The sequence below is a fragment of the Anolis carolinensis genome, unplaced genomic scaffold (assembly GCF_035594765.1).
Source record: "Anolis carolinensis isolate JA03-04 unplaced genomic scaffold, rAnoCar3.1.pri scaffold_8, whole genome shotgun sequence".
NCBI lineage: Eukaryota > Metazoa > Chordata > Lepidosauria > Squamata > Dactyloidae > Anolis > Anolis carolinensis.
Genome location: NW_026943819.1, coordinates 6,045,934 through 6,061,911, shown reverse-complemented (window position 1 = coordinate 6,061,911; position 15,978 = coordinate 6,045,934). Strand labels below are relative to the sequence as shown.

Below are 15,978 nucleotides of genomic sequence, written 5' to 3'. Positions count from 1 at the left end.
TTCTGATATTACATCAGGGCACAGTGTATACATCTGATTGCCTCTAAGCCAAAGCAGTTTCCCCCTGTTGAGATTCCTCGGCCAGCTTCCTTTATCTTATCAACTAGATTAGTACCATGCCCTTATTTGGCATAAGAGACAATTAAGAGAGATAAAATCAAGCAATGCCATTACAGCGTAGAACAGATTAAAAGGATAATTAAAAATACAATAGAAGAAAGAAGAGTACCCATCAGTGAAAAGACCTCCCCCCCCCTATGTATGTGGATTATATTTGCCAAAGGTTGTTGAATAAAAGGTTCTTGCTTGCTGGCAGAAATCAGAAAGCCCACCAACCTTAATAAGCACTTGCTTTGCAAATAATAATAACAATAGTAATAATAATAATAATAAAAACTCAGCCGCGATCAGGACCTCACGATTGAACTTCAAAGACTCTAGCAGAAACCAGTGCAGGTGGTCCCGGTAGTGATGGGCACACTGGGTGCCGTGCCAAAAGATCTCAGCCGGCATTTGGAAACAACAGACATTGACAAAATTACGATCTGTCAACTGCAAAAGGCCACCCTACTGGGATCTGCACGCATCATCCGAAAATACATCACACAGTCCTAGACACTTGGGAAGTGTTCGACTTGTGATTTTGTGATACGAAATACAGCATATCTATCTTGTTTGCTGTGTCATAATAAAATAATAATAATAATAGTAATAATAATAATAAAAATCAGCTGATGATCCAAAATGCAGACTGTGCAAGGAAACCGAAGAAACCATTGATCATATCCTCAGCTGCTGTAAGAAAATCGAACAGACAGACTACAAACAGAGGCACAACCATGTGGCCCAAATGATTCATTGGAACTTATGCCTCAAGAACCACCTCCCAGCAGAAAAGAACTGGTGGGATCACAAACCTGCAAAAGTATTGGAAAATGAGCACGCAAAGGTACTGTGGGACTTCCGAATCCAGACTGACAAAGTTCTGGAACACAACACACCAGACATCACAGTTGTGGAAAAAAAAAAGTTTGGATCATTGATGTCGCCATCCCAGGTGACAGTCGCATTGACGAAAAACAACAGGAAAAACTCAGCCGCTATCAGGACCTCAAGATTGAACTTCAAAGACTCTGGCAGAAACCAGTGCAGGTGGTCCCGGTGGTGGTGGGCACACTGGGTGCCGTGCCAAAAGATCTCAGCCGGCATTTGAAAACAATAGACACTGACAAAATTACGACCTGCCAACTGCAAAAGGCCACTCGACTGGGATCTGCACTCATCATCTGAAAATACATCACACAGTCCTAGACACTTGGGAAGTGTTCGACTTGTGATTTTGTGATACAAACTCCAGCACATCTATCTTGTTTGCTGTGTCATAATAAAATAATAATAATAAAAATAAAAATCAGCTGATGAGCCAAAATGCAGACTGTGCAAGGAAGCTGACGAAACCATTGATCATATCCTCAGCTGCTGTAAGAAAATCGCACAGACAGACTACAAACAGAGGCACAACTATGTGGCCCAAATGATTCATTTGTTTGCTGTGTCGTAATAAAATAATAATAATAATAATAATAATAATAATAATAATAATAATAATAATAATAAAGCATTCTTTCCTGACATTTTGCCTGCATCTATGGCAGGCATCCTCATAGGTAATGAGGTATGTTGGAAACTAGTCAGGTGGGGTTTATATATCTCTTGAATTTCCAAGGTAAGAGGCAGGTGTGAATGTTTCAATCGGCCACATTCTTGCCTTCTAGGTCCTTATCCATCTGCATGGGAATCCTTTCAGCCTTAAGCTGTTTCATGCGGAAAGGTTGGTACCACCACAGGGCACTCCTATGTCTCAGATCCCCATTTGCCCATCCGGAGTAAACTGCATTATGTGGAATATTGCCCGAGTCTTACCCAGGCCACGCTGTGCGGGGAGGCGCCTTTGGGCAGCAGCACTTTCACAATGTCCAGGTTGTTGTGATGCACAGCCACGTGGAGTGGTGTGAGTCCGTTCTGCAGAGAGGGAAACACAGGAGACGGGAGTCAGAGGACCAAAGGGAAGTATTAGAATCATAGAATCATAGAATAGTAGTTGGAAGAGACCTCACGGGCCATCCAGTCCAACCCCCTGCAAAAGAAGCAGGAAATCGCATTCAAAGCACCCCTGACAGATGGCCATCCAGCCTCTCCTTAAAAGCCTCCAAAGAAGGAGCCTCCACCACAGTCCGGGGCAGAGAGTTCCACTGCTGAACAGCCCTTCTCACAGTGAGGAAGTTCTTCCTGATGTTCAGGTGGAATCTCCTTTCCTGTAGTTTGAAGCCATTGTTCCGTGTCCTAGTCTGCAGGGCAGCAGAAAACAAGCTTGCTCCCTCCTCCCTATGACTTCCCTTCACGTATTTGTACATGGCTATCATGTCTCCTCTCAGCCTTCTCTTCTGCAGGCTAAACATGCCCAGTTCTTTAAGCCGCTCCTCATAGGGCTTGTTCTCCAGACCCTTGATCATTTTAGTTATTATTATTTCTTAGTACAGTAGAGTCTCACTTATCCAACACTCGCTTATCCAACATTCTGGATTATCCAACGCATTTTTGTAGTCGATGTTTTCAATACATTGTGATATTTGGGTGCTAAATTCATAAATACAGTAATTACAACATAACATTACTGCGTATTGAACTACTTTTTCTGTGAAATTTGTTGCATAACATGATGTTTTGGCGCTTAATTGGTAAAATCATAATCTAATTTGATGTTTAATAGGCTTTTCCTTAATCCCTCCTTATTATCCAACATATTCGCTTATCCAACATTCTACCGGCCTGTTTATGTTGGATAAGTGAGACTTTACTATATATACATGTAGCAACAAGCACAATCTCCCTTGTTGATTTTTACTGCCAAGACCACCTATTTTAATGGTACATAAGGAGTCACCGGTGGCGCAGTGTGTTAAAGTACTGAGCTGCTGAACTTGCAGACCGAAAGGTCCCAGGTTCAAATCCAGGGAGCGGAGTGAGCGCCCACTGTTAGCTTCAGCTTCTGTTGTGTGTGTGTGTGTGTGTGTGTGTGTGTGTGTGTGTGTGTGTGTATGTATATGTGTGTGTGTGTGTGTGTGTGTGTGTGTGTGTGTGTGTGTGTATATATATATATATATATATATATATATATATATATATATATATATCTTGTGAGCGGCTGCTGTTGCTCCAGCTCCTGCCAACCTAGCAGTTCGTACACATGCAAATGTGAGTAGATCAATAGGTACTGCTCCGGCGGGAAGGTAACAGAGCTCCATGCAGTCATGCTGGCCACATGACCTGGAGGTGTCTACAAACAACGCCGGCTCTTCAGCTTAGAAATGGAAATGAGCACCAACCCCCAGAGTTGGACACGACTGGACTTTACTTATCTTTACTAAGGACCTTATAGGATGCAATGTCCAGTGCCTCCCTGAATGGGCTTTCCGTGCTTCCATAAACACACAACAAGGCATGATGTACACACCTTCCCAGCCGCATTGGGCTGGGCGTTATGCTCCAGCAGTACTTCCGCCACGTCCACTTTCCCGTATTTGGAAGCCACGTGAAGAGGGGTAAATCCTTTCTGGGGAGAAACAGAGAGCATCAGGGCCCAGGGTAAGAATACTAGAAGCCGAGGAGGATTTGGATAGATGGGGAAAAGCAGCCCCGGGACAGAGAGGGAGGGAAATCAAGAGAATCAAGTCCATCGTAAAGCTACTGTGGAGGACCTTGGAAATAAATGCCAGCAAGCCCATGAATAACACTATGTCACATTGTTTTTATTCCTGGGTTATAAACGTCATATCCTCATCGGTTCTATCATAAAAACATGGGAAAGATTTATTAAAATACAAAAACCTATGCATAGATTTGCATCACACAGTCATCTTAGCTGACATCCGGGAGTCCCCTGGGAAACATCCTTGCAGACAGCCAGTTCTGCAAGGGGCAGAATTGGCTGTCTGGGGCCGGGCTGTGGCGCAGCTGGCTAGTAACCAGCTGCTATAAATCACTACTGACCGAGTGAATTACTTGAATTACTTAGTTTAGGAATGACTCAAGACTATAAAATTTCATTATATTCCAGTCCCCTTGATCTGGTCATGTAAGTGTGATTTATTGTTATAATTGTATTGTTTTACTTTGTTTAATAATGTGTATTATGTTAGGGGCCAGGCTGTGGTGCAGCTGGCTAGTAACCAACTGCTATAAATCACTACTGACCGAGAGGTCATGAGTTCGAAGCCCGGGTCGGGTTAAGCCTCCGACCATTAATAGCCCCGGCTTGCTGTTGACCTATGCAGCCCCGAAAGACAGTTGCATCTGTCAATTAGGGAAATTTAGGCACGCTTTATGCGGGAGGCTAATTTACAACACCATAAAACTGCCAGCAAAACACGAGGAAAGGAATGAGGAAGTACAGCCACTACTGGACAGTGAAGCAACAGCTCCCCCTGTGGCCGGAATCGTGAAGCTGGAAAATGTTAAAAATGCCTCTGTGTCTGTCTATATATGTTGTTTGTCTGTTGGCATTGAATGTTTGCCATATATGTGTTCGTTGTAATCCGCCCTGAGTCCCCTTCGGGGTGAGAAGGGCGGAATATAAATACTGTAAATAAATAAATAAATAAATTCTCTCACACCAGAAGCAACTTGCAGTTTCTCAAGTCGCTCCTAACATGAAGAAAAAGGAAGGGGCTGAAAGCAAAAGGAATAGCTGCACGTGGAGCCGCTATTTGAGAGACATCATCTCTAGTTTAATTGTCACTGTTTAATGTTATGTAATGCTGAGATTTATAGTTTGTTGAGGCATCAGCATGCTTTGGCAGAGAAGGCTCAAAACATTGCAAGACTACAGTCCTATGACTCCATAGCATTGAACCAAGTTCAATGGATCCATTCTACAGCAGAAATGCACCCCAAGGTTTTCTTTTCCATTGCTGGAAACTTTGATGCTCTAACACTTTTGTTTTTAAGGAAGTTATAGGTGTGCACAAGATTTTATGTTGCATAAGTCTCAGGTCAATGCAGGTATGATTTCCTATGCCCTGGCCCCTCCTGTGCCTTAGAGAGATATGTTTTAGAATGACCCCGCCATAAGCAAGATCACAGGATCAGGGAGACAGGAGCCAGTCCCCCACTTTCCCTACCTTGGTCATGACTGTCTGGGAAGCCTCCTTCTCCAGGAGTGCGCAGGCGCAGTCCAGGTGACCCTCGCGGGCAGTGATGTGCAGCGGCGTGTGCCCGGCGGTCGTGGACAGGTTGGGGTCGGCGCCATTCTCCAGGAGGAGCTTGACCATGCTGCAGTGCCCGAGACGGGCCGCACAGTGGAGAGGGGTCTGGTCGTCCTGCGGAGGAGAAGGCAAGGCAAGGCTCCGCTTTAGCTCTCCTTGACGCAAGATCCCATTTAGTATAGGCTTCACCATCTCATAGATTCATAGAATCATAGAATAATAGAGTTGGAAGAGACCTCATGGGCCATCTAGTCCTATCCCCTGCCAAGAAGCAGGAAATCACATTCAAAGCACCCCTGACAGATGGCTATCCAGCCTCTACTTAAAAGCCTCCACCACACTCCACGGCAGAGAGTTCCACTGCTGAACAGTTCTCACAGTGAGGAAGTTCTTCCTGATGTTCAAGTGGAATCTCCTTTCCTGTAGTTTGAAGCCATTGTTCCGCGTCCTAGTCTGCAGGGCAGCAGAAAACAAGCTTGCTCCCTCCTCCCTGTGACTTCCCAGCTCTTTAAGCCGCTCCTCATAGGGCTTGTTCTCCAGACCCGTGATCATTTTAGTTGCACTCAGTCACACTACAGGCTTAGTCCAATGCAAGCAATGTTCATCTATCCTGTTTCCCCTAAAATAAGACATCCCCAGAAAATAAGACCGAATAGAGGTTTTGCTGCATTGCTAAATATAAGGCCTCCCCTGAAAGTAAGACCTAGCAAAGGTTTTTTTTGGAAGCATGACCGCCGAACAGAACACCAGAGCATGCAGGATCGGTAAATGTACGTACCATAGAGTGTTGTACATGGACATATTGGTAGTTACAAGAAATTCTTGATAGGATTCACAGTTTGTCTGGTTATGCTGGTTTTTTATAACTACTGTACAGTATAATAATAATAATAATAATAATAATAATAATAATAATAATAATTATTATTATTATTATTATTATTATTTATACCCCGCCACCATCTCCCCGTGGGGACTCCGAGCGGCTCACAATGTTACAAAAGTAACAGCGCAAATACATTAACAATGTACACAGTTTAAAACACAAGAAGATGATAAAACAGAAGTTAAAACAAAGGTTTATACAACAGTAATACATTAGAGTCTCACTAATCCAAGCTAAACGGGCCGGCAGAAGCTTGGATAAGCGAATATCTTGGATTATAAGGACTGATCAAGGAAAAGCCTATTAAACATCAAATTAGGTTATGATTTTACAAATTAAGCACCAAAACTTCATGTTATACAACAAATTTGACAGAAAAAGTAGTTCAATATGCAGTAATGTCATGTTGTAATTACTGTATTTATGAATTTAGCACCAAAATATCACAATATATTGGAAACATTGACTACAAAAATGGCTTGGATTATCCAGAGGCTTGGATAAGCGAGGCTTGGATTAGTGAGACTCTACTGTAATATCAAACAACCATCATGTCAGGACCCAGGCTGCAAGGCACCAATAACCATACACAGAGGCCAGAATCTATCTAATATCTTTATTGAAGGAATATATAAAGTTAATAAAAACAAGTGTAGAAAATAGTCCAGAATTAGACCTTTCAAGAAAGGTCAGAATTAGTCCAAAGAAACAATGTCCAATATGAAATATTAAGGTCCAAAGTTGTAATCCAAATAACCGAAACACTCACTTTGCCAAGCAAAGTGAGGGGAGATGACAAGGTCCTTTAGTCCATGAACTTAAGCAAGGCTAGGAAATAACTTGATACTTGAAACAAGGCTTGAATCGTGGAACAAGGTAACGAGGAACAAGAACAAGGTCCGTGGAATAACTTGGTAAAATCCGTGAAACAAGGCAAGGTTTAGTCCTGGGAAACAAGGCAAGGTCCGTAGGTAAACAAAGGCTGGGAAACAGGAGCGAAGGCTGGAAACCAGGACAAGGCTTGAGCAGGAACGAGGCTTGAAACGGAGCGCGCTGTCCAGACACAACTCGCTCCGGAGGCTGACGAATTGACTCCGCGAAGTTACTTCGCGGGTAAAACACCTATATAGAGTCTAACTTTCCCGCCGAAGCAGTTCTCTGGGAACCAGAAACGAAAGCTAAACTCTGAGACCAGATGTTTGACTCCTTAAAGATTCTCACGAAAAGCAGGCTTAATTGGCTAAATTCTTAGCTGCTATTCTAGCACTCCTGCGCGAAGCTGCTTCCAAACTCCTCTGTTGTTTACAAAACTCATGGCGAGAGAACACAGGAGATGTAGGCTCAGGGTTTGTTTGACATACTTCTGGGACACAACTTTCTTGCAGGTGCAAGGTTCCCAGATCTGCCTGGGAAAGATCTGGCTGAGAAGATTCCAGTTCTGACTGGGATGGTAAAAAACCCAAGTTTTCTTCATCATCAGGCATCACAATGTCCTGAGCAGGACTACAAGGCCCATGGGTCATCACACTATCCCCCTCCTCAAGCCCCCTCCCAAACTGGGACTCTCTCCCCGAGGCGCGAGGTCGCGGCTTGGCGGGATAGGTCTGATGAAAGCGACGGGTTAGATCAGGAGCATGGACTGTGGAGGCGTCTTCCCAAGAGCGTTCCTCAGGGCCAAAACCCACCCAGTCAATGAGATATTGCAGGCGGCGGCGGTGAAAGCGAGAATCCAAAATGTCCTCAACCTCGAACTCCTCCTCCCCATTCATCAAAACAGGAGGGGGGGCCGGTTGGTCTGTATCAGGACGCACACCATCCGCCGGAAGGAGCAGGGAGCGGTGAAACACTGGGTGAATGCGCATTGAACGCGGAAGTTGGAGTTTGAAAGTCACGGGGTTTAATTGCGCCACCACAGGATAGGGGCCAATGAAACGGGCATCTAACTTCCGGCAAGGGCAATGGGAGGGCAAAAAGCGAGTGGACAGAAAAACCCGATCTCCTACCTTGATTTCGGGGCCCGGTTGGCGATGTTTGTCCGCGTGACGTTTATAGTCCTCCTTGGCTTGGTCTAGTTGTTGGAGCAAAAGTTGTTGCACCGCTGTGAGTTCCTGCAGCCAATCCTCTGCTGCGGGGACTTCTGAAGTTTCAATGACAGGGGGAAAGAAACGTGGATGGAAGCCGTAGTTTGCAAAGAACGGCGTTTCTTTTGTAGAAGCCTGGACTCCATTGTTGTAGGCAAATTCTGACAGTGGTAATAGAGAAGCCCAATTATCCTGTTGGTAGTTTACATAACAGCGAAGGTACTGTTCCAAAGTGGCATTGGTGCGCTCCGTTTGCCCATCTGTTTGAGGATGATGAGCTGAAGATAAACGAGAGTCTATGCCCAATAGTTTTTGTAGTGCCTTCCAGAAACGAGAGGTGAATTGAGATCCACGGTCTGTGACCAGACTCTTGGGCAATCCATGTAATCTGAAAACATGTTGGAGGAATAGATCTGCCGTCTCTTTGGCCGTGGGAAGGCCTTCACAGGGAATGAAATGGGCTAACTTGGTGAAAAGGTCCACCACCACTAGGATCGTGGTGAATCCACAGGAAGGTGGTAAGTCAGTGATAAAGTCCGCAGAGATTATTTCCCATGGGCGAGATGGAGTAGGAAGGGGATGCAGAAGCCCTGAGGGCTTCTCCCGTCTTGTCTTGGAGCGCTGGCATACTGGACAGGTGTTGACATATTTTTCCACATCCTTGCGGATCTTGGGCCACCAGAAATCTCTTAGGATCAAATGCATGGTTTTAAATAGTCCGAAATGCCCTGCTGGCTTGCAGTCATGACACAGACGAAGTGCTTTTTCCCTGCCCTGCCCTGGTGGGATATAAACATGATTTCTATAGCAAAGCAGTCCATCCTTAAGTGAGAAGGGAAATTGCAGTCCTTGACGGAGTTGGTCTTGCGCCCAGGCATCTGCTTGCTGACTAGCCCTGATTTCTTGAGCACAGAGGGGTCCAAGAGTAGGAGAAGTTGAATCAATGGGAGTGGATTTGGTGTTCCCCACTGTGAGCGTGGCAAAGTTCTCGGGTTGTAATAGTTGGGATTCAAAGGTCTCCTTGCGTCCTGCAGCGTATTCCGGTTTACGTGACAGGGCGTCTGCTTGTTTGGTTTGAGCTGGGGTTACATAATGAATCTGGAAGTTAAAACGTTCAAAGAATAAAGCCCAACGTTGTTGCCTCTGATTTAGTTTGCGGGCAGTTCTTAGATGCTCTAGATTCCGATGATCAGTATGGACTTCAATGGGAAATTTGGCCCCTTCTAGCCAATGTCTCCAAGTTTCAAAGGCTGCCTTTATGGCCAATAGTTCCTTTTCCCAGATGGTGTAATTTCTCTCTGGTGCTGTTAGTTGACGGGAATAAAAGGCACAAGGATGAAGGTGATCTCCCACCGGTTGTAGGAGTACAGCCCCAATTGCCACATTAGAGGCGTCTGCTTGCACAACAAAAAGGGTTTCAGGATCTGGGTGCTGAAGAATTGGCTGGGACGTGAATAATTTCTTTAGTTGCCGGAACCCTTTCTCTGCTTGATCTGTCCAGCGGAAGGGCTGTTTCCCACGGATGCAGCTGGTGATTGGGTCAGACCAGCGGGCAAAATCTGGAATGAACTTGCGGTAATAGTTCGCGAACCCCAAGAAACGCTGCACCTCTTTCTTGTTGGTTGGCGCCCGCCATTCCAATACTGCTGAAACCTTTGCCGGGTCCATGGAGAGCCCTAGAGGCGAGATGCGGTACCCCAGGAAATCTACCTCTTGTAGATCAAAAGCGCATTTTTCCAGCTTGGCATAGAGCCCATGATCCCGCAATCGTTGTAACACCATTTTGACGTGGTTCTCATGCTCTGATTGTGATCTAGAAAACACCAAAAAATCGTCGAGGTAGATTATCAAGAACCGATCTAGATAATCCTGAAAGATGTCATTGACAAAATGCTGGAACGTTGCGGGAGCTCCGCATAATCCATAATTCATAACTCGGGACTCAAATAATCCGAATTTAGTCTGGAAGGCGGTCTTCCACTCGTCCCCTTCTCTGATGCGAACTAGATTATAAGCCCCCCGAAGATCTAGCTTGGTGTAGACCTTGGCTCCTCGGAGTCGGTCTAGAAGGTCCGAGATTAAAGGCAGGGGATAGCTGTTTCGCTTTGTGATATTGTTCAATGCTCTATAGTCCACCACCAAGCGTAAGTCTCCTGACTTCTTTTTCACAAACATCACCGGGGAGGCGGCTGGGGATTGAGAGGGTCTGATGAATCCCTTGCGAAGGTTTGTCTCTATGAACTCCCTGAGAGCTTCTTGCTCCGGTTCAGTCAGGGAGTAGAGATGCCCTCGCGGGATCGGGGCCCCCTCCACCAAGTCAATGGCACAGTCATAAGGTCTATGTGGGGGTAGTCTCTCGGCTTCTTTTTCATTGAATACATCCCAATACTCGGAGTACTTCTTTGGCAAGGTGATAATGGGCTCGGTGTCTGTGGTATGGCAGACCTTGGCTACGAGGCAATGGTTTTGGCAGTACTTTGAAGCGAACTGCAGCTCCCTGTTGGACCAGGAGATGCTTGGGTCGTGAAGTGTCAGCCATGGAATCCCCAAAATCACAGGGAAATGGGGAACCTCAGTAACAAAGAAGGAAATCTCTTCCATATGTTCTCTTATCCACATCCTGGTGGGTTCCGACCACTGGCTTACGGGGCCCGTCTTGAGGGGGCGGCCGTCTATGGCTTGCACCACACGGGCATTCTTGAAGTCATGATATTGTAATCCCAGAGAGTCGGCATACTCTCTATCAATGAAATTGTTGGTGGCTCCGGAGTCTATCATGGCGTGGATCATGACGGGTCCCCTTTTTGCTGACCATAAGGTGACCACTAGAAGGAACAGGACCCCGGTTGGCGGCTCTTGAATGGGTTTTTTGACCGGGTTGGCGAGCCTCTCTACGCCCGGTCGTTGGCTTCCCCCGCCGGCTGTGTGCCAGCCGCCTCAGACGCCTTCGTCTCCGTGGAGGACGCCGCCGCAAGACGGGCGGCGGGCTTCCCTTTGGCTGGGCACTCTCTGGCAAAGTGGCCCCCGTTCCCGCAGTACCAACAGAGGTTTAAGCGTTGACGACGGGCCTTCTCGGCGGCATCTAGTCTGGGACGCACGTTGCCCAACTGCATCGGCACCTCCTCGCTTCCTCTGGGGTATGGGGTTGGTGGTGGGGGTCTCCACACTGGACGTGGCTGAACGCTGGCGGGAGCGGGGGGTTTTGCCCCAGCTCTACCGCTCTGGCCTCGAACCCACTGTTTCCTGTTGGCAATCATGACTTCAGCCCGTAAACATTGATCAATGAGTGCTTCGAGGGTCTGGGGAGGATCCACCTTGGAGATTTCCTCCAGCATTTCGATGTTGAGACCCTCCCGGAATTGTCCTCTGAGGGCTACATCATTCCAGCCGGTGTTGTGGGCCAGCACTCGGAACTCGGCTATGTACTGAGACATGGGTCTGTCTCCTTGGAAGAGGCGGCGGAGTTTGTGACCGGCTGCCTCCAAATTGTCCTCGATTCCCCAAGTCTCCTTAAGGTGGTCCAAGAAGCGTTGCGCTGATCTTAGGTGTGGAGAGGCTTGATCGAACAGTGCCGTCGCCCAGTTGGCCGCTGGCCCGTCTAGAAGACTGTAAACCCACGCCACTTTGATGTCTTCTTGGGGAAACTCGGCAGCACGGGCCTCTAGATAAGCTTGACATTGGCGACGGAAAACATGAACCTTAGAAGCTTCTCCAGTAAACTTGGTTGGCAACGCCATGGCCGGAAGACGGATTCCGCGTTCCTTCAAACCCTTTATTTCCCCATCCTGTGCATTGAGCTTATCACGGATTCGGTCCACCTCATCCTTGTCGATGGTGTAGGTAATCGGCTGGCCGCCCGGTCCAGGTCCGGCTCCGGTAGACATACTGGCCGAGGTTAATTGGTGCTTAGGGGCGCGGAGTCAAACTGTCAGGACCCAGGCTGCAAGGCACCAATAACCATACACAGAGGCCAGAATCTATCTAATATCTTTATTGAAGGAATATATAAAGTTAATAAAAACAAGTGTAGAAAATAGTCCAGAATTAGACCTTTCAAGAAAGGTCAGAATTAGTCCAAAGAAACAATGTCCAATATGAAATATTAAGGTCCAAAGTTGTAATCCAAATAACCGAAACACTCACTTTGCCAAGCAAAGTGAGGGGAGATGACAAGGTCCTTTAGTCCATGAACTTAAGCAAGGCTAGGAAATAACTTGATACTTGAAACAAGGCTTGAATCGTGGAACAAGGTAACGAGGAACAAGAACAAGGTCCGTGGAATAACTTGGTAAAATCCGTGAAACAAGGCAAGGTTTAGTCCTGGGAAACAAGGCAAGGTCCGTAGGTAAACAAAGGCTGGGAAACAGGAGCGAAGGCTGGAAACCAGGACAAGGCTTGAGCAGGAACGAGGCTTGAAACGGAGCGCGCTGTCCAGACACAACTCGCTCCGGAGGCTGACGAATTGACTCCGCGAAGTTACTTCGCGGGTAAAACACCTATATAGAGTCTAACTTTCCCGCCGAAGCAGTTCTCTGGGAACCAGAAACGAAAGCTAAACTCTGAGACCAGATGTTTGACTCCTTAAAGATTCTCACGAAAAGCAGGCTTAATTGGCTAAATTCTTAGCTGCTATTCTAGCACTCCTGCGCGAAGCTGCTTCCAAACTCCTCTGTTGTTTACAAAACTCATGGCGAGAGAACACAGGAGATGTAGGCTCAGGGTTTGTTTGACATACTTCTGGGACACAACTTTCTTGCAGGTGCAAGGTTCCCAGATCTGCCTGGGAAAGATCTGGCTGAGAAGATTCCAGTTCTGACTGGGATGGTAAAAAACCCAAGTTTTCTTCATCATCAGGCATCACAATGTCCTGAGCAGGACTACAAGGCCCATGAGTCATCACACATCAATGCAATTCAATGCAATAAATGTTCATTTTTTTGTTCAACAATAAATGTGAATTCTTCTTCATGGAAAAATAAGACATCCCCTGAAAATAAGACCTAGAGCATCTTTGGGAGCAAAAATTAATACAGTAGAGTCTCACTTATCCAACACTCGCTTATCCAACGTTCTGGATTATCCAACGCATTTTTGTAGTCAATGTTTTCAATACATCATGATATTTTGGTGCTAAATTCGTAAATACAATAATTACTACATAGCATTACTGTGTATTGAACTACTTTTTCTGTCAAATTTGTTGTATAACATGATGTTTTGGTGCTTAATTTGTAAAATCATAACCTAATTTGATGTTTAATAGGCCTTTCCTTAATCTCTCCTTATTATCCAACATATTCACTTATCCAACATTCTGCTGGCCCGTTTATGTTGGATAAGTGAGACTCTACTGTATAAGACACTTTCTTATTTTCGGGGAAACACGGCAAGTCAGGCATGGCAACCTTCGGCCCTTCAGGTGTTTTGGACTTCAACTCTCACAATTCCTAACAGTTTGCCCATGCCTGTTCTACAATCATGCAATGCCCTGATACTATACTGTGAATTGATGCAGTTTCATGCCACTTTAACAACCATGGCTCAATGCTGTGGAATTATGAGACTCATTTTGCAAGGTTTTTAGCTTTCTCTGCCAAAGAGCACAAACGATACTTCCAAGGATTCCAAAGTATCGAGCCATGACTGTTAAAGTGGAATCAAACTGCATCGGTGCTTCTGTGTGAGCACGGAATCTGGGATGGGACTCTTGCTAGGCCTCGAAACCCAAGAATGTGATGCGTACCTTTGCTTTGGCGTTGACTTTGGCCTTGTTCTGGAGGAGGTACTTGGCCACCTCGGTGTGCCCGGCCCTGGCTGCCATGTGGAGCGGCGTTTCCACCTTCTGCGCAACGGGAAGGGAAAGAGAAAGCATCAATACCCATGAGATGTGAGAGTGACCATTCTGCATCCAACATTCCCTTTGAATTACTTGGGTAATTTACTAAGTAATTACTTGAATTACTTAGTTTAGGAATAACTCAAGACTATAACATTTCATTACAATAAGGTAAGTCGAAGTGTTGTATATGCATTGTTTGTTTACTTCCTTTCCAAAATCTTTGTTCTCCAATCAATCAAAACAAGATCAGGAGAGAAATGGGTAACTGTCCCACCCAAATGTTCTTAAGTTATTGCTGCTCACCACATTGGAAACATTGGGAGACGCTCCACGTTGCAGAAGGATCTTGACAATGGGAAGATTCCCCATGAAGGAGGCCACATGAAGAGGGGTCAGGCCCGACTGGAGACAAAGCAGAAGGAATGGCAAAATCAACAAGACAACAAGTATCATCAAGTATAAGCTGACCCAAATACAAGCCAAGGCACCTAATGTTACCACAAAAAAACTGGGAAAACATTGACTCCAGTATAAGCCGAGATACCAATAAAATTACATTAATCAAGGCATTAGTAGTTTAAATGTTTTTGAATCTTTACATCAAACTGTAATTTAAGATATGACTGTTTAACTATGATTAAGTCATTATTTTCATCTTCTTCAATGTAAATGTGCTTATGTATCCTTTTAATTTTATGAATTAGTCTCCTGTTTTAATATTGTATGTTTTTTGTATGCTTTTTGCTGATTTTAATGGTTGTTTTATTGCTATTGATGTTTTACTGGTATAATTGTTTTATAGTTGTGCTATTGATATTGTCTTATCGGGCTAGGCCCCATGTGAGCCGCCCCAGAACCCTTCGGGGAGATGGGGCGGGGTATAAAAATAAAGTTGTTATTATTATTATTATTATTATTATTATTATTATTATTATTATTATTATTATTATTATTATTATTATTATAGAGTGAAATAATACATTTAATAATAATAATAATAAGACAGTAAAATAATAAATGTATCAATAATAATAAAACTAGAGTAAAATAAATGTAATAGTAGCAACAATAATAGAGAAAAATAATAAATGTAATACAGTAGGGTCTCACTTATTCAAGCTAAACGGGCTGGCAGAATGTTGGATAAGCGAATATGTTGGATAATAAGGAGACATTAAGGAAAAGCCTATTAAACATGAAATGATTTTACAAATGAAGCACCAAAACATCATGTTAGACAACAAATTTGGCAGAAAAAGTAGTTCAATACGCAGTAATGCTATGTAGTAATTACTGTATTTACGGATTTAGCACCAAAATATCACGATATATTGAAAACATTGACTACAAAAATGCATTGGATAATCCAGAATGTTGGATAAGTGAGTGTTGGATAAGTGAGACTCTACTGTAGTAGCAACAATAATAGAGAAAAATAATAAATGTAATAGTAGCAACAATAATAGAGAGAAATAATAAATGTAATAGTAGCAACAATAATAGAGAAAAATAATAAATGTACCATATATTCTTGAGCATAAGCTGACCCAAAAATAAGCCAACCAGGACTCTCACCTGAGTATAAGCCAAGGGGGGCTTTTTCAGACTTAAAAAAAGGGCTGAAAAACTAGGTTTATACTTGAGTATATACAGTAAGCTGACCAGGACCGTCATTCGAATATAAGCCAAGGGGGACTTTGGCTGAAAAACTTGGCTTATACTCAAGTATATACGGTAACAGTCCAGAAAAGCAACTTTTCCAAGCTCTGGACTAGACAGGCCTTTGGTCTAATCCAGGAAGCTCTCCTGACTTCCTTACGTACCATCGTGCAATCATGCCTTTGCAATGGTTTCTGCAAGCTACGAGAAAATAGGCTTTCAAATACAATTGCTTCGCTTCAGAGGAAG

At 44.6% G+C, this 15,978-nt stretch overlaps 1 protein-coding gene across 11 annotated transcripts in view; it reads right to left on the bottom strand.

The window, feature by feature from the left end:
- The window catches only part of ank1 (ankyrin 1), a 232,977-nt gene that overhangs the window by 82,767 nt on the left and 134,232 nt on the right, over positions 1–15,978 (bottom strand). For all 11 annotated transcript variants that reach the window (XR_010000500.1, XM_062961437.1, XM_062961428.1 and 8 more), the window contains 5 exons: positions 14,374–14,472; positions 13,975–14,073; positions 5,181–5,378; positions 3,515–3,613; positions 1,924–2,022 (listed from right to left, as the gene is read on the bottom strand). Coding sequence is in view for 10 of the 11 variants with exons in the window: in XM_062961437.1 (XP_062817507.1) it covers positions 1,924–2,022; positions 3,515–3,613; positions 5,181–5,378; positions 13,975–14,073; positions 14,374–14,472 (594 nt within the window). In the remaining variant the exon portion in view is untranslated. The remainder of the gene's footprint in view (positions 1–1,923; positions 2,023–3,514; positions 3,614–5,180; positions 5,379–13,974; positions 14,074–14,373; positions 14,473–15,978) is intronic.